Source organism: Coregonus lavaretus, assembly GCF_964263955.1.
Source record: "Coregonus lavaretus genome assembly, chromosome: 1".
NCBI lineage: Eukaryota > Metazoa > Chordata > Actinopteri > Salmoniformes > Salmonidae > Coregonus > Coregonus lavaretus.
Genome location: NC_139988.1, coordinates 33,470,470 through 33,490,007, shown reverse-complemented (window position 1 = coordinate 33,490,007; position 19,538 = coordinate 33,470,470). Strand labels below are relative to the sequence as shown.

General features: G+C 42.8%; 1 protein-coding gene across 2 annotated transcripts in view; it reads right to left on the bottom strand.

Moving 5' to 3' along the window:
- Nucleotides 1-3,144: 3,144 nt before the first annotated feature.
- Nucleotides 3,145-19,538, bottom strand: part of LOC311129680 (heterogeneous nuclear ribonucleoprotein L-like) — a 76,430-nt gene continuing 60,036 nt past the window's right edge. For both annotated transcript variants that reach the window (XM_084162076.1, XM_084162077.1), the window contains exons 3-13: nt 17,222-17,459; nt 13,858-13,943; nt 13,525-13,621; nt 13,326-13,398; nt 8,766-8,837; nt 7,624-7,838; nt 7,245-7,366; nt 6,860-7,061; nt 5,697-5,754; nt 5,505-5,603; nt 3,145-4,762 (exon numbers count right to left, since the gene is read on the bottom strand). In XM_084162076.1, coding sequence (XP_084018202.1) covers nt 4,707-4,762; nt 5,505-5,603; nt 5,697-5,754; nt 6,860-7,061; nt 7,245-7,366; nt 7,624-7,838; nt 8,766-8,837; nt 13,326-13,398; nt 13,525-13,621; nt 13,858-13,943; nt 17,222-17,459 — 1,318 coding nt within the window. In that variant the 3' untranslated portion in view covers nt 3,145-4,706. The remainder of the gene's footprint in view (nt 4,763-5,504; nt 5,604-5,696; nt 5,755-6,859; nt 7,062-7,244; nt 7,367-7,623; nt 7,839-8,765; nt 8,838-13,325; nt 13,399-13,524; nt 13,622-13,857; nt 13,944-17,221; nt 17,460-19,538) is intronic.

Below are 19,538 nucleotides of genomic sequence, written 5' to 3'. Positions count from 1 at the left end.
ATTTGTGAACAAACTTTAACTTCCTGACTGATGTCTTGAGATGTTACTTCAATATATCCACATAATTTTCTTTCCTCATGATGCCATCTATTTTGTGAAGTGCACCAGTCCCTCCTGCAGCAAAGCACCCCCACAGCATGATGCTGCCACCCCCGTGCTTCACGGTTGGGATGGTGTTCTTCAGCTTGCAAGCCTTCCCCTTTTTCCTCCAAACATAATTATGGTCATTATGGCCAAACAGCCAAACTATTTTTGTTTCTCCAAAAAGTACCATCTTTGTCCCCATGTGCAGTTGCAAACCGTAGTCTGGCTTTTTTATGGCGGTTTTGGAGCAGTGGCTTCTTCCTTGCTGAGCGGCCTTTCAGGTTATGTCGATATAGGACTCGTTTTACTGTGGATATAGATACTTTTGTACCTGTTTCCTCCAGCATCTTCACAAGGTCCTTTGCTGTTGTTCTGGCATTGATTTGCACTTTTCGCACCAAAGTACGTTCATCTCTAGGAGACAGAACGCGTCTCCTTCCTGAGCAGTATGACGGCTGCATGGTCCCATGGTGATTATACTTGCGTATTATTGATTGTACAGATGAACGTGGTACCTTCAGGCGTTTGGAAATTGCTCCCAAGGATGAACCAGACTTGTGGAGGTCTACAATTTTCTTTCTGAGTCTTGGCTGATTTCTTTAGATTTTCCCATGATGTCAAGCAAAGAGGCACTGAGTTTGAAGGTAGGCCTTGAAATACATCCACAGGTACACCTCCAATTGACTCAAATGATGTAAACTACCCTATCAGATGCTTCTAAAGCCATGACGTCATTTTCTGGAATTTTCCAAGCTGATTAAAGGCACAGTCAACTTAGTGTATGTAAACTTCTGACCCACTGGAATTGTGATACAGTGAATTATAAGTGAAATAATCTGTCTGTAAACAATTGTTGGAAAAATTACTTGTGTCATGCGCAAAGTAGATGTCCTAACCGACTTGCCAAAACAATAGTTTGTTAACAAGAAATTTGTGGAGTGGTTGAAAAACTAGTTTTAATGGGGGCTTGGCTTCCCCAGTGATTTTACCCACTCACCGCTACTGGGAATCAGTAGTATTCTAGATAGCTGAGCATCTAAAAGAGAACTCTCTATTGTCTTTTTGAAATCCACACCACATATACCATCTAGAACAAACGTGCCTCTGATAAGGAATCACATCAGCTCTCATCATTGCATTTATATCTGCAATATTCCTAATTTGTGGCCGAAACATGGCCCAGCTGGTAGTGTTGCTTCTGACAGAAACATACCTAGAACATGGTTGCCATATTCTCAGAATATCAGAAATGTATTTATTTACAGTAACACCATAGCATGTCTGTACTTTCTCACATTAGGCATTTAAGCAATGATGATGCCAGTTATACCAAAACAATACACAACACAGTTCCATCTCCAAGTTTTAATGTGGAAAAACAGACAAATTGCAACAGAATCACTTGGGACCAAGGTTTGGGGCAATATATTACTTACAGTTGTATTATTTTTATGAGTAATATAACGAGTTACTGTCTTCAAATATTGTAATATTACAGTTACTTTTTCAAGTAACCAGTGTATTACTTTCAGAAACATATCTCTACTGGTGAGTTATATATACAGTATTTATTAAAGCCTTGTCTCATGCTAACGGTATTCATGCTGTATGCTAAATCATTTCCAATAGGCTATCAAGCGGAAAAAATCGAAGAAAGATGGCAGCTGTGTTACCCCGCTTAACCTTTCCTTGTGTAAATGCTCCCATTATTTTGAGTTAATTGAGGAGAAAGAGAACTACATTTTAGTCAAATGCAAACTCTGCAAAGACATCATTGATCTCTTCATCCAGAAACACCACATCAAACCTGAAAAAGCATCTGGAGGTTGTACATAAAGGCACAAAGCTGGTAATCAAAGTTCCATAAATGTGTGAAAGAGGAGAAATCTATACAAATTATGGTAATAAACAAAGATGCATAAAGTGTTCTAACGAAATGTCCATATAAACAATCGACAGAAATACTCCTCATCCCCGAGCCGACTAGGTGAAAAATCTGTCGATGTGCCCTTGAGCAAGGCACTTAACCTTAATTGCTCCTGTAAGTCGCTCTGGATAAGAGCGTCTGCTAAATGACTAAAAATAATAATAATTGATTAGTGGTTCACCAATCAGGCATTGATTAGCTTGGCAACAGTGATGTGTAACAAAAACATTTTGGGACACATAACGTTCCCATGAAACTTGTCTCGAACAATATCTTATGTTCTGAGAACATGGCAACCATGTTCTGTGTATGTTTGGTGGGACGTTGATGGAATAGTCTCCTAACCCACAGAAAACTGGACACACGAATGTTCATGCAACATTCCCATGAAATGTGTCTAAAACATTAATATCTTAAGTTCTGCGAACATGGTAACCATGTCCTGAGTAAGTTCTATTTGACATTAAGGGAATGGTCTCTTGGAAACTTTCCTTGCACATCATGGGAACATTCCTATGAAAACGTTTGTTAATGACCTAATGAGACTCTTAAGGGAACATTCTCTAAAGTTGTGGGTAGAGACCAGGCTGGAGTGTGAAAGAGAGAGATTGCATGGGAGTGGAGTTGATTTTTCAGTTAAGAGAGCAAGCCATGTTTGTTATTCCAGTACATGTCGCTAGCTGTGTACAGTATCTCATGTGAAAGGAAAAGTAACTAGCATGAATAATGTTACTGTGTGTGTGTGCCTCAGTTTTCATTCTTGCATTTCCACTTCCTTTGTCCCAGCCTCCCAACCAGCTCTCTCCACATTAAAATGTACATCTATTTTTTGTCAAGTCATGAAAAGTAAAGCTTTCGCTGTTTGAACCTGCTTTCCTTTATTGACAGTGGGGCTCTAGAAAGCCAAAAGGCTGCAGTATTCTATTTCCACAAGTTATGCCATCAGAGATACATTTGTGGGCAGAGGGATCCTCTGACATTTGTTTAAGATGATTCATGGGAGTGTGTTCTCAAAGCTCATAGGGCTGGAGACACAATCAGTAGTGATCATTAATATTTTATTCTGGTGTCACTCCAATGACTATCACTGGCACAGATTACCAAACTCAAACACAAAATCCACCACAAAGACATAGACACAACGCCATTTAATGACCAGTCAGACATGGACATCATGGGTACTACCTACCTGAACATGCGTGTAGTGAGAATTTAAGACCCTCCTTACATTTGATGATACCATTAAATTAAGCACAAGACTGCTGTTTAAGGTAACTCAAGGCTTTTGAAATGTAACTCACAATGTGGAACAATTATCGAATCATAAGATGTAAGAGGATCTGGAGACTGCTGAATGTTTAATGAATGTCACACTCTCAGGATGCATCCAGAACCAACCAACCCCTGATCCTGTGCCTGGATAACCCTTCACTGTAGTGGCAAATATTATAGTCTGCTATTTGCAGAAAGGTTGAATAACACCTATGTATTTGCTAATGTTATACAGTACAATATACAGAGTAGACCCATGGAATTTGGTGTTAACATGTAATTTCCTTATTTTGCAAGTAAAATGGAATTCCACAATTGTTGTACAAAGCATTTGTACAATTATATTATTTGTTACCCTCTTCGGCAGGGCTGTTCCCAAATAACCTTAGGTATTTGAGGGATTAAAAATTTAAAAAATCTCCATAACATTGTTGCTATATTTGCTAATTAATCAGGGAAAGAGCTAGGGCTGATGTACAATGATTCTGGATACAGCGATTTGTGAACATAAGACATATCGGCGTGCCACTAAACACTAAAACTGTCTGAATGTGCAAAACTACTGACACTGAACCAGTGCAGGCGAGCCATGATACTAACACTGAACCCAGTACTAACACTCAAACAGAGTGCCCCAAAACACTGACATACTACACAGACCATGGGCTCTTCATGTGTAAACATCATACAAATGCATCATTAAATACCACTCCAAAGCAAAACACCTGCTGACACAATGTCTTCAAATAAGATTGATATTACCCCCCCCCCCATAACAGAACTTCCAATTCAATTCTATACACGTTTAACATATTACAGTATGATTTAAAATTCATATTGACACATTGTTCCACTGAAGTACCGACTGAGTTTTTGCTGCTCAACTGAATGTGCTGAGCATAAAAGCAGCACTGTCAACCCATAAATATGGCGACCATCTTGGATAGTCTTCACCAGCATGGGCATAATGGATGTCCTCTATTCAGTCTTCAAACACAACACAAAAATGAACAAGTCATCTCATTCTGTCCACAACAAGTATTTTCAGGGTTTACCTGATAAGGTACCATGCTCAGCCCCAATGGATGCCGGGAAGAGACAGGGTGTCATCTCTCAGTTCTTAGTTCTGATTGGCTCTCTCTATACAGAGACAACAAAAAACGAAGAGAACAAAAAATACTCCAAAATAAGAGGTGCAAGAGAAAACCTCTTCAGCAATCTCAAGTGTTTCACACTTTTGCCTTTCCGTAGTCTTCCCCACTTCAAGGGGAGACAGTCAGTCTGGACGAGGGCCCTCTTTGTCAGTGTCTTGTTAGCTTAGTAGTCTGTTCGCCCCAGTTCCATCGCTTCCCTCTCTCTCGCCTTCTCTCCATCTCCTGCTGGGCTCTGGCTCAGTCCTGCTGGTGCACTGGTCCTGTGGTCCTTAGAGGTGAGAGGACGTGGAGAAGCACAGCTTCAGGGTGTAGGGGTTAGAGCCATCTGGAAAAGGTCAGACACACTGGGTTACACACATACTATACACACACTCACACATATCCTTACACATAAACAAACACACATGATCATATGGCATGCCCACACACGTGCACACTCTGCTGGGGACATTGGCAGGGAGAATTCTGAAGACAGGAGCATTATGTCCGGTCTGGGAAGATAAAAAGGTGTGCAGCAGATGGTGGCGACTCCTGTCCTAGTGTGCTCCCTCTGTCTCACTTAAAGCACACACACACAAACACACACACATACATCTAATCTCCCTCTCTGATAACGACTGATTCCACAGGGCCAGGCTGAAACACCTGCGGTGCCAACCAACAGTTACAGGAGAATTAATATGAAAAATAACCACCTGCTGCTAGAACAGACAGCATTGACAGCTTTCTCCCCTTTGGATTTTATAACATGTCCCTCATGCTATTTCACTCAGGAAAAATAGATTGGCAATAAGAATGGCTATTTCAGTGCAGTAAAGGGACAGATTGAATTTTATGAATCACTGATTGATATTTAAATTTGTTTTATTAGATAGGATTTAGGAGATATATTTATTAGTAAGTCTTCAGGTCTTCATGTAAGTTTGGTCTGAATCCAATTTTATGGGCATTTCTCTGACTGTATGTGACACTCTCAGTTCTCATGCTGACAGTGACCACTAACAGTCAAGTGTTTGGTGCTAGTGTGCGGTCACTGTTGAGGAAAGCAAGGCCATCTGGTCACTTACTTGGTATTCTGATCTGGTAGTGGTTTAGAACGGTCAAGACCTCGACCGCGTGTGTCTTGGAGTCAAACTCTAACAAGCCAGAAATGGTTTTGGAGGAGGCTGACAAGAAGAGAGAAGAGAAAGACAACTTAACTCCTTCAACAACCTAACACACACAAATGGAAAAAGTGAGAAAGAAAAGGCCAAACTTACGCTTTGCATCAAACATCTTGAACTTGGTGAAACCTGGCACATCATGCTCTGAGCATAACTGTAAAAAAAGAACAGCTGAGATAAAGGAGATGATTATGGACAACAGGAAAAAGAAGGAGACTGAAAATATTTGGCATGGGTCCTCAGATCCTCAAAACGTTCTACAGCTGCACCATCGAGAGCATCCTGACTGGTTTCATCACTCCCTAGTATGGCAACTGCTCTGCCTCCGACCGCAAGGCACTATAATAAGAGGGTAGTGCGTACGGCCCAGTACATCACTGGGGCCAAGCTTCCTGCCATCCAGGACCTCTATACCAGGCAGTGTCAGAGGGCCCTAAAAATTGTCAAAGACTCCAGCCACCCTAGTCATAGACTGTTCTCTCTGCTACCACACGGCAAGCGGTACCGGAGCGCCAAGTCTAGGTCCAAGAGGCTTCTAAACAGCTTCTACCCCCAAGCCATAAGACTCCTGAACATCTAATCAAATGGCTACCCAGACTATTTGCATTATTTGGTATTCTTTCTTAAAACTGCTTTGTTGGTTAAGGGCTTGTAAGTAAGCATTTCACTGTAAGGTCTACACCTGTTGTATTCGGCGCATGTGATTTGATTTGAAGGTTGTTGTGAGACATTACTGCTGGATTTTAACCACCTCCACAAGATGGAGCTCTTTAGTATCAGTCAAACTACAAAGATCTTTGACAGTGAGTGACAGGCAGAAGCATCAGTGGTCGTCTTCTTCTATGCAAGCTATTGTAATTGTGCAGCAAAAGAGTAGCAGGCTAAATTCACCTCTTAGTTCTATTGACAAAATATTAGACATGCACCCTCATTCCAACCACATACCCAAGATCCGTCTGGCCCTCGGAAATGTAGGGGGAGGGGCTTGTAATAGTTCAGCACACAGGATTACCCCATATGGACCTCAGAAACCCTTCCCCATACCCAATTCCTACCCTGCCATCCCAGCCATACACTCAGCAGCTGGTACTTTCAGATGCCAGGAGGGATTTGCAGTAGTGCAGTACAAAGGGATGGACTTATGGGAGTTAATCATAACCTTACTCCCTCCATCCCGTCCTCTAGCCTTGACCTTCAACCCCTCTGTTTAGGCCTCTGCTCACACCCTATCTCCACCATAGTCATCATCACAGCCCTACCCTCAGTAGCTGGTCCTCAGAGATGCAGGGGGGGACGTTGTAGTAATGCAACACACAGGAGGGTGGCTGGATGATGTTCTTGGAGGCCTGGCCTTGACTGGTGAAGCGGTTGTTCCTGGTCATGGCAAAGTCCTTATAGCTGCTGCTGCCATCCTCCAGCTCAAACACCTGGCTGGGGATGACAGCATGCTGCTTGGACACACTGAAGAGAGGGAGAGGAGAGGGGGAGAGAGAGAGAAAAATGAGGAAGAGAGAAATGCAGAGGGAGGGAGTTGAAGACAGAGAAAGAGTAATAAGATACTAGATAGTAGACAATAATATTAACTACGTGGTTGAATACTGCAGGTCCTAAGCTTCCCTCTAATGTACTAACAAGGATACTCACCAGACGTTGAGCCTCTTGCCAAACACCTTGATGCTGTTGAGGTGAGTGATCGCCCTGTCCACTGCATACTCATCCCCCATCTCTACTAGGGCAGTGCCTGGGACACTCTTCATGAACTTCACCTGCCACACAAACAGATTCAGACATTATGTGCACAGCCAACCTCAAATACTCCATAGATACACACACCTTTAGCAACACCTACTTCAAACAGAAATACTTCAAACAGAATAACACACACTAACCCCCCCCCCCCCCCCCCCCCCCCCCCCCAAAAAAAAAGAAGAAAGATCAATGAAATGTTCATTCACACACAAACTATCAGAAACACACACATGGATGCCCTTAAATTCCTGCTCAGGTGGGCCCCCCTGCTGACCTTTTCGATGTTGCCATAGAGACAGAAGAGGTTGAAGATGCGGGTGCAGTTCATCTTGCCGGGGTGCAGGCCGCTCACCATAGCAACAGAGCTGGAGCCGTGGTTGTTGTAGGAGGAGCTCTGGGGCAGGGGGTAAGCCACCACCTCTGGGATGTCGTGGGAGCTCAGCTTGTACCTGCTGTTCCCCGGGAGAGGCAGCAGGGGGCAGTGTGACCCTGGAATACATAACACAAGGGGAAAGGAGGAGCAGGTTACAACTTTCACTTCCACCTGGGTTGTGCTCAGTAGGCATGAAACAGGAGAAAACATTTTGAAACGGAGGAGATCAGCTCCTACTTTCCTGTCCTGTTTGGTCCTCATGAACACAACCCTGATGGTGAAAGGAGTGTGGAGATGGGTTTTATGTTTCCCTACTAGCCTCTTGAGACAAAGCAGGGTTGGAGGTCTCTACTCCTATCACCTTCAGATAGGGTTGAGAATCTACACCCTCCATCTGAGCAGTAGGGGTGTGTGGGAAGTGTGGATAGAGTGTGGATAAGGTAGATGTCTGTGTGGATAGTGTGGATAATGTAGCAGTATGTGTGACATAGAGATGAAGGAGGCCGATATTTATTTATTTAACCTTTATTTTATCAGGGAGTCATACTGAGACCAAGGTCTCTTTTCCAGATGAACCCTGAATTACATAAATTACAGAAAATAGACTCATTAAAATATAAATACAAAATGCAAGAAAGAAAGAAAAACACGGTAATAAAAAACAAACACATTAATCAGTAATAAGGTCCTCAATCAGCCTTCTGAATTACCCTAGAGGCACCAAAACATCAAATTTAAGAACATTTTGAAGATTTTTCCACAAATAAGGTGCAAGAAGAAGCTAATTTACCTAACTCAGTAGAGAGCAAAGGAATTTCCAGAGTTAGCCATCCCTGAGACCGGGTGTGGTACTGATATGTCTAAAGTTTAGTAAAGATGTTAGGTACAGTGGGACTTTTTGTAAAAGAGCTTTATCAATGAAAACATAGCAATGTATCAACCTACGTGACATCAAAAGAGGGCCACATTAAAGAGGGATATGGTTGGCACACTGAGTAATAGGGTAGTGTTTTGGTGCTGGGGTTAGGAGGGGGGGATCTTACCGTATCCATTGTCTCCGTAAGAGGACGGGTGCTCCCCTAGTATGGCCTGTCTCTGCCTGCCCTTCCCACGCTCTGAAACATCAACACATTCACAGCATAGGGAGACAATATGAGGAAAATGGCTCTGGGCTGCACATTCAAATAGGAGCTATTCAAATAGACATGCGGATAAAAAGGTCATTGGAGGTAAATAAGCATATTATAATTAGAGAAGCGACAGAAACCCTGTGACATTACAGGTGAGTCTGAGTACACTGGTGATACCCCAACTCTGTTGACTTTTTACATTCATTTACAAGTTCACATAGTAACAGTACTATAGGCATTGGGCACAATAATGAAAATTCAAAACGACATATGGAAAAATTATATGAATTGATACCAGAATATAAATTCTGGTAATACTGTGCATTAGAAGGACTTCAATGCATCCACAGTTGTATCTTTACCATGCATTTTGAACAGTAGTACTATGCTATACTATTTTAACAGTATTACTATGTTGTACTATTACACACAGAGAGAAGGAGACACCAATACATGTAGGCCTGAAGTAGGTCTACAGTTAACCACAATGGCAATTTAATTTACAAAATACAATTTAAATCCTTCAGCAATCTATAGACAAGGAACAGTGGAGAAGATTCAAAAATAAAATAAAAAACAAAGGGCACATTTTAAACGGGGGGAAAACATTGTTACATTTTTATACAAAGATTGGTGGAGGAAAAGTACCTGAATTACATCACTAGCGTGAACAGTCAGCAACCCTCTCACTGAGGTCTTGGCTTTACTGGCACAGGTTGTCTCTTTCAGCACAACTGCACAACATCAACCTGTGTTGCATCATCATACAGTCAGTTCACATCTGCCACAGAATCACAGAGAGATGCATGGAGGCACAGGATGGACAAAGAGCAGCTGCAGTTCCATCTCCCACAACAGCAGTCCCAACTGAGCCCCTAAATAGAAGACTAATAACAGAGTTGAACAGATAAAAGAAACCCACTGGGCACAGAGGTCAATTCAACATTTATTCTACGTTGGTTCAATGAAATGTAATTGAAATGACATGGGAAAATGTTGATTCAACCAGTGTGTGCCCAGTGGGAACCTTCCATGAATCAGAGCTCCTGTATATCTACATGGAAGCCCAGATAATATAACTCAAATTATTCAGTTCAAGAACTTTACCTCTACAACTGAAAAGCCCCTCTATAACTTACAATTATTATTATTTTATTTAACCTTTATTTAACTAGGCAAGTCAGTTAAGATCAAATTCTTATTTACAATGACGGCCTACCCCGGCCAAACCCTGACGACGATGGGCCAATTGTGCGCCACCCTATGGGACTCCCAATCACGGCCGGATTGTGATACAGCCTGGACACCTCTAGCACTGAGATGCAGTGCATAGACCGCTGCGCCACTCCTTTATTAGTCTGTAATGCTCCACTATAGCTTACAGGAGCCAATCTATATAACTATTGCAGCCAGGTCAGCTCTGTGGTTGGGGGGTTAGGTGATGCCCTGTGGTATCCACCACAGTCCCCCCATGCCAAGTCACAGTCACACACACACACACTCTACTGAAATGCTGCATGGGTGTAAAATGATAAGGGGGATTATTAAGTGAGAGAGCGCTCATCAGACAGTCAAAGTGACCTTCAGTCGCAGATTAGGGGCGTACAGCAGGGTTCACCGCCCTGTTTGCAGTGCCAGCGGAAGCCATCACCACCCCCCCCCCCTCCCACCATCTCACCCTATGCACCCTCCCTCCACAATCATGCCTCAAACAGCATCTATTATACCCTGAGATCCACCCCCCACCACCCATGCCTCACAAAACCCCTCTCTCCTCTGCTCGTCCTCTGGGGGGGAGAAGAAGGGAAAACTATCCATCATTAACAACACCCTCAGAGAGACTGTAGACCCATGCTGTGCACTCAACCTTTATTTATCCAGGTAAAGTTACCAGAGAACAGATTTGCTTTGCCAATCATGATTCCCAACTGGTGCACTGAGCATGATAAGAGAAATAAAGCACTGCTTCTCTTCTTGGCTGACTTCCTCCATTTGTTTGGAAATGGTCCGTTAGAATTTCAGTTTAAATGGCTAGTTATTACCCCACCCAAGTCAAATTCTATTTCCTCCAAAGGGGCCAGGGGATGAGAGTCATAGCAAAGTCTTCTTGCGGAGGACTATTAGCTAAAAAGGCAGCTAATCTTCGCTGTGGGCAACAGCTATATGAACCCTGCTTTGGCTAAGGCACCTCACAGGGGACGTGATGTCACAGAGAGCCTCTCTGGCTGGTCCCCTTGGGGTGTGAAAAAGACACCATGTTGTTGCACGTAGAGCATCGAGCACTAACATGTTGTAACACCATGTTGACACCTGTTCCTAAATGCCAGGTATATAGGTTCTGTATAAAGACAGGTGATACAGACCGGATGATACAGTATATACTGTAGGTGTGGGTTACTTCATTATACCGTAGCTGATAGAACCATGACTTATAGTTATGCTGATATACAATCCAATACCCAGTATAATAAAGGTGTGAGGGAGCTTTAAAGTGAATAAAAGATATGTTCCTCTAAGGTAAGCGGAGCGCAGCATGGTACTGAAGCTTTGAGAGATGTCCACAGAGGACGCTGGAGATACATTTGAGTGCCGTAAGAACGCCGCCCCAGCAGGAGGCTAACTCACTCTCACTGGGCTTTCAAATTTGTTAGCATATCGCCTGAGTTCTCATTTAGCTATGCAGTAAAGGGAGATATTAATCATAGGGTGAACCCACTAAGCAGTCGACTATGTCCCATGGTTAGTTTGAGTAGATAGATGCACTAGGAGAAAAGGGGCTGACTTTCACAGGGAAATGACTTTCAGATAGTGATAGAGAAGTTGGGTCTCTGATAGAGGGGCTCCAGTTCTTACAGAGCTGTGACTTTACTAAGGATTTAACTCTAAGACTTGGGACTTAAATTGCAGGAGCTGAGACAATCATAAAAGGAACTGTGACTCTCTTTATCCACACAATGTACTTCCATTAACAGTGCATTCAAGAATAGACACTCAATGTTCAGGATTTTATCTAAACAGTTCTCTCTGCTACAGTAGGCATTTCAACACATAGACACTGACAGAAATATTATAATATAAAGTAGAGCTTACAGTAGAAGATAGTGTCACCTTGGTGTTTAAGTAGAATACAGAGCAGAGATATTTTGCATATTGTCTGACTTAATAGAATACATATCTCTGCACAGCCTAGAAGACAAAGAGAGAAATACACTTATGTTCCAATGTCCAGACTAGGGATAGTATAGACTAATACATCAATATTTCTACTACTGATTATTTGGTGTAGGCCGTCATTGTAAATAAGAATTTGTTCTTAACTGACTTGCCTAGTTAAATAAAGGTAAAATAAAAAAATAAAATTGGTGAGGGAATATAAAGGGTTTTAACCAGTCAGATCACTGACTGAATAAGATCAGGCCGCAAGCAATAGAAGAAAATAGGTCCAGTCTAAAGAGTCTAAAAGCAGTCAGTCCTCCAGCCATGAGGTGGCACTGGCGGGTTGTCCTGGGCGTGTTGATGTTGAGGTTGCATGAGGTCAGGATGAATGAGTAGTCTCTCTCCCTCTCCCTTGAGGTTTGGGTGAAGATGGATGCATGTTGCTGTGCAGGGTCAGCCTGTCGTCCATCCCTCTTTTTTCTCTTTCTCCCTCTGTCTCTCTATTCCCATGGGCGGCAGGTGCAGGCTTGTGAGAGACGGATGTGAGAGTGTGTTGCTTGGAGAAGGACGCGCAGTGGGTCGGTCTTGTGTTGGCTTGGTTGACTGCAGGTCTGTGGTCCATACTGGTCCTTAACCACCTCCCAATAGGGGATGCTACAGTCACAATGATGACTTCACATAGACAGGGTGGGATTGGGGGGGTAGTAAAGAGGGGCAGCCAACAACAGGCCATATCTCTGCTATTTTTTCCAACAGCATCTTTGCTACTATAACATTTCTATAGTTAAATAAAAATAAAATACAACCACTGTGCCCTCCTCAGCCTCTGACTCAGTATCTCTCTGTCTCAAGTTAGCACATGTTAAAGAGAAGTATCACAATTTTTCTGTCTCATTTCAGCTGATGCAGACTAAACTCAAGACAAACAGTCCAACTCTCTCTCTCTCTCTCTCTCTCTCTCTCTCTCTCTCTCTCTCTCTCTCAGCTCAGCGCGGATCTATCTACAGCTTGTGAGGAATGAGAAGAGAAACAGCCACACTTCTTTGATATCCTTACCGCTCCTCTCCTGCCGTTCTGTTTGCAGCCTGGGCAGATTTCAGATAAAGTGACTAAGTCAGAGGGAGGAAAACCTGACTCTGCCCTGCAGGCTGCCCATGGACACTCTGAAACAATGAGAGCCCTATATGGCAGCCTGTAGCCCTAACTCAGCAGCTTCTACACAATGAGAGCCCTATATGGCAGCCTGTAGCCCTAACTCAGCAGCTTCTACACAATGAGAGCGCTCCATAGCCTACAGAACAAGGTGCAGAATCTTACCTCTTCGGACCAGGTAAGGCTTTGTGTAGTCCCAGCTCTCGTTGTCATTTCTGATCACGTTCAAGCGAGTTGGCTACAGGAGGGAAACAACAGATATGTTGCATGCTGAGGCTGATCATCAAGAAGTGCTCCGGCGTTTTAAACAAAATCTAGTTGCTAAGCATTATGTATGTATTGTGTGTGGTGAATATAGACTTACCCTTGCATATTCTATTTTTAAGGTGCAGCAGCCGGCGTAGATGTCGGCTCCATTGAGAGCAGCCTTAGCTTTCTGAGCGCACTCGATGGACTCAAATGTGAGGAGGGAGAGTTAAGGACAACAGCAACACAACCAAATAACCTCAAGCCTCAATGTACAATTACAAGTCCCCAGATAGCAGTTATTAAACCTCTAAAACCATCAACAAAAACAAATCTACGCTCGTTGAATAATTTGACCTGGGGATGCCTTTCTTATGGCCACACCCTTCACCACTCACACTCACACCCTAACAGCCAGCCAGCCAGCCAACCAGCTAGACAGAAAGGATATTCCACCATGGCCTGGATGCCGTTGCGTTTGAAGATGACGATGCGCATTACACTGCCTATGGGGTTGCACACTGTGTAGAGAACATCCTTGGAGACAAGAGATGGAGACACACAGAAGGCTTTAGTCAGCTCTCACCAAGGCTGCAGCTGGAAGATAAATGCTCCAATTAAAACTGCATTTCTCCCTGATACCTACAACACCGAAGACAATATACCAGGCTGTGACAAATTTGTTCACAATATTTGAGAGGTTACTGTGTGAAATTGGTGGAATAATGAGAACGAGTGTTTATGTGAGACTTCAATAAAGTAGGAACATCTGTGTGTGCTTAGAGTAGAGAGGATGCAATCTGGACGCAGGAACCTATATGCTATCCATTTATTTAAAGTACCATTGGTCTTGATATAAGACACTATCTATGGCATTGTGTCTGTCTATAAGGAAGCGTGTATATATCTATGTACATACATCTATCAGTCCTTTAGTGTGTGTTGTCATACTTCTATGCTTGTATGTTCTAACACAGTGTCTGTGTCTCTCTAATCAGACAATATGCCTATTTTTGACTCAATAATAACATCATTCAAACCTATCTAGGTCTTTGCACATTTATCTTGGTTGTGGCGTGTGTTATTTCCTCTCTGCTCAGCTGGAGTGAGACAGCGTAAGGCTTGATGCTTTCTCAGCCTATTTGTGCATCCATATCTGAGGAAGACTGATATACCTGAGCTTCCTGGTATTCTTATCATCAGCCTAGGGCTGTCCTTGACTAAAAAACATCTTGGTCGACCCAGAGTAGTCTGATCTTTCGACCAATCGATTGGTCAAAATTGTAAAACGTGTATTTTTCCATATATATATATATATATATATATATATATATATATATATATAGACACATCCTATGTGTTTTAATCAAATCAACTATATGCACTGAGCTTGTCTGATGCTTTAAGTGCACTGTTCGATGAAATAATTAAAGACACACAGATGACTAGAGGCAGTCCGACCGCAATTTATTTGATTGTGCCGGGCCGGGCTCAGACTTGCTGCGCTATGTTAAAAAAAAAAGGACAGCAAGTGACTGTGTGACTAGCACCCGTTGTCTCTCTCTCCTCTCTGCTGCAGCAACCACTACACACCATCAGTGTGTATAGCGCAGCCTGTGTTGCTGAACCTGCAAAATAATTACAACCATTTCTGACTGAAAAGTTCTGTTATCGAAATCCCTCATTTGTTTGGTTGCTCAGGAGGTAAAGGGGAAGTCAGATGTGTGGAATACATTTGAAAATACTGGAGATCAAGAAAAAGAAGGTAAGGAGCGCTGCGTGCATATTATGTCTACCAAACAGGTGCTGTTAGATTACTGTAATGAATACTCAGGGAGAAAAAGGTGTAGATTCACGCGCAGAGCATGGCAGGTGTTTATTACGCCTTCGCAGAAGGCAGGAATCATGGTCACAGGCAGGCAATGGTCATACACAGGTAGGCAAACAGGCAGGTGAAACAAAACTAGGACTGAAGGCTAAAACTGGTTCTCACAAACGAGCTAGGAAAAGGCTTAGTAGAGTCAAAACAAACAACACCTCACAAGGCACAAACAGAAAGAACTGAACTAAATAAGGAGCTGATGAGACCAGGTGAGTAACTAACACAGGTGAAATCAATGAACAAAAATGAAAGACAGGGCTACGTTCAAGAACACAAAGAAACAGGGCTACGTACAAGAACACAAGGTGAACTAAGAAAACAAATAAGTCTCCCGAGTGGCGCAGTGGTCTAAGGCACTGCATCGCAGTGCTAGCTGTGCCACTAGAGATCCTGGTTTGAATCCAGGCTCTGTCATAGCCGGCCGCGACCGGGAGACCCATGGGGCGGCGCACAATTGGCCAAGCGTCGTCCAGGGTAGGGGAGGGAATGGCTGGCAGGGATGTAGCTCAGTTGGTAGAGCATGGCGTTTGCAACGCCAGGGTTGTGGGTTCGTTTCCCACGGGGGGGGGGTATGAAAAAAATACAAATAAATGATGTATACACTCACTAACTGTAAGTCGCTCTGGATAAGAGCGTCTGCTAAATGACTAAAATGTAAATGTAAATACAGAACCTTACAATATAATTTTTCTGACTGTTTGGAACAATGTAAACAACACTAAATAAATTATAAACGTACCAGAGACTCTATTGTAATTATTATTTTATTTATATATTTGGAAAGCCTTTATTACAGCAAAGACTAAAAACAGTCGCATGCATTCGTGAATGCAATTGCCGATATGGAACGGTTTATTTATTGTTTACACTAATTATTCAAGGGTCGCTGTGTTATTTTAAAACAAAAATACTTGATTGCATTTCAAATCATGAATGACTCGAATGCTGTGTTATGATATGAACGAATGAATGATTGTTTGATACAGTAGCCTATATAAGTATTGAAATATTGGCCTAAGTTACGGTAAGACTAAACAGGATGCGCTCTTAGGCCTACAGCTCGATGGTGGTTATACAAGGCTGCTATATAAGCATACTAATGATAACGACTTTACTTATTATAATAATGATGATCATAATAATAATAGTAATAATAACAATAAGAAGGAGATCAAGAAAAAGGAGGGTTATTGTTATTATAAATATACTTTTTCTGACAATTTGGAAGAGTGTAAACAACACTAAATAAATGATAAGTAGGCTGTTCTAACAAAAAAAAGTGTAAAGCCTTTATTACAGCATACCAAACAATCATCCAGTCGACTAAATGGGGTCAGCCCTACATCAGACACATGCTACCTGAACACTACAGGCACCGCGCGGAGAGCCCTCTCTATCTATCAATACAACCTGAGAGGGAGGGGGGGGAGAGAAAGAGAGCAGTGGGAGGTGAGAGAGAAAGGGGGCGATAGATGGGGGTATGGTAGGAGATATGCACAAACTCAGGGGGAAATTAACCTCGAAACAGCCAAAAAATGTTTTTAAACACTACTTTCTAAATATAGCCTCTCTGCTCGCATTAGGAGAGAGAGGTAGACAGAGAGAGAGAGAGAATGAAAGAGAGAGGGTAACATAGAGAGGTAGAAAGGGAGTGAGAGGGCAAGAAAGAGTACAAAAATAAATCCTACAGTTCTATGATAATACCCAATGCTTATGATTCATATATTCACTTGACTACTGTTAACATGGGCAATAATGAGGTACTCTTGGTCTGTACTGTTACCATGGTGAGGATATAGTATGCATACAGTGCCAGGAGGGTGGCACGGAGCAAGTTAATTACTGTTACTGCTGTGATGCTATTGTGTAATACAGTATGAATTTTCAGCACTGACTCCATGCCAGGAGTCACGTACTGTTACCATGTTCTTACCGTGGTGATGGGGTAGAGGGGATTCTGGATTGACAGGAGCAGGACTTTGTTGCCACTGTTGGGGTTGTCTGAGTTGGTGGGCCGGGTGATCCTCTTGCTGGTGGAGTAGTTGAAGAAGGCCTGCTGGCCTGCGATGTAGACTGCCTCGCTACTGCCACACGCCACACACTTATCAGCACACTCCACCATCTCAAACTCCACCAGCGCCTGCCGCTTAAAGGGCATCATCATCACATAGCTGCCATCAACACAGAACAATAAGGAAGTCCATTAGAATTCAATTCACTGAGTAGAAAATTGGTCTATTACTCTAAATGGACTGTGGCTCAAATGACACCCTATTCCCTGTCTACTGTAGTGAACGACATTTGGTGGCAAAAGTAGAAACCAATTGGAAATAGGGTGTCTTTGAAATTTGGCCGATGAGAACTCATGTCCTGAACTGACAGAATTAAAACTCTGCAAGTTTTGAATGTAAAACATTTCCTAGTTAAATTCTGAGGTTATGGGTAATTTTCAAACAATTCTCCCAGAAAGCAAACGGCTCTATTTGTTTGTGGTGCTTTTTGTTTATATTTTCAAAAACATCGCCTAAGTTGGCTCAACAGAAATGCACAAAAACAGAAGAGGGGAGAAACCGCTGTTGTGACAATACTATAGGCAATGCTGGTCTAATTGGATAGTTACCATCGTTTCCACAGTTACCATGGTACGGTATGCTGTCGTATGCTGTTTCCGCAGCTCTCATAGGGTTGATGGGATGTTACGTGATGAATATTGCACCACATAATGAGCCTGATTAACACTGAGCTCTCTCTATTACTCAAGGTCTCTGTGAGGTAAAAGCTTGGTTTGGCCACAACCAGCTGTGTGTGCTGGTGTTTGTGTGTGTGAGTTGATTGTATACAGACTGAAAATGTTTGTGTGTGTCTGTGAGTGTAGCTCTTCAAAGGAAGTGAGTTCAGCCTTGTTAGATCACTGCTTCAGTACATGCTGATGTAATGTTTTATTTCTACAGAACCACAGTGACTTAAACAGGATGAAAGGCAAGTCACTGGGGAGGCCCCGAGGGGAAATGGCTCACACATATCTACACTACATTTACATGATCCACGTAGCATACACTCTTATCCACAGTCTTCCAAGTGCATATTTCCAATTTCTGAAATTGTCTTTTTGTTTCAATGTCTTACAATGACGAAAACAGGGGGTTAAGGGGTGGGGGGCACAATCAGTTGTGTTGTGACAAGGTAGGGGTGGTATACAGAAGATAGCCCTATTTGGTAAAAGACCAAGTCCATATTATGGCAATAACAGCTCAAATAAGCAAAGAGAAACGACAGTCCATCATTACTTTAAAACATGAAGGTCAGTCAATCCGAACTTTGAAAGTTTCTTCAAGTACAGTCGCAAAAACCATCAAGCGCTATGATGAAACTGGCTCTCATGAGGACCGCCACAGGAAAGGAAGACCAAGAGTTACCTCTGCTGCAGAGGATAAGTTCATTAGAGTTAACTGCACCTCAGATTGCAGCCCAAATAAATGCTTCACAGTTCAAGTAACAGACACATCTTAACATCAACTGTTCAGAGGAGACTGCATGAATCACACCTTCATGGTCAAATTGCTGCAAAGAAACCACTACTAACGGACACCAATAAGAAGAAGAGACTTGCTTGGGCCAAGAAACACGAGCAACGGACATTAGACCAGTGGAAATCTGTCCTTTGGTCTGATGAGTCCATATTTGAGATTTTTGGTCCAACCGCTATGTCTTTGTGAGACGCAGAGTAGGTGAACGGATGGTCTCTGCATGTGTGGTTCCCACCGTGAAGCATGGAGGAGGAGGTGTGATGGTGGGGGTGTGCTTTGCTGGTGACACTGTCTGTGATTTATTTAGAATTCAAGGCACACTTAACCAGCATGGCTACCACAGCATACTGCAGCGTTACGCCATCCCATCTGGTTTACGCTTAGTGGGACTATAATTTGTTTTTCAACAGGACAATGACCCAAAACACACCTCCAGGCTGTGTAAGGGCTATTTGACCAAGAAGGAGAGTGATGGAATTCTGCGTCAGATGACCTGGCCTCCACAATCACCCGACCTCAACCCAATTGAGATGATTTGGGATGAGTTGGACCGCAGAGTGAAGGAAAAGCAGCCAACAAGTGCTCAGCATATGTGGGAACTCCTTCAAGACTGTTGGAAAATAATTCCTCATGAAGCTGGTTGAGAGAATGCCAAGAGTGTGCAAAGCTGTCATCAAGGCAAAGGGTGGCTACTTTGAAGAATCTCAAATATAAAATATATTT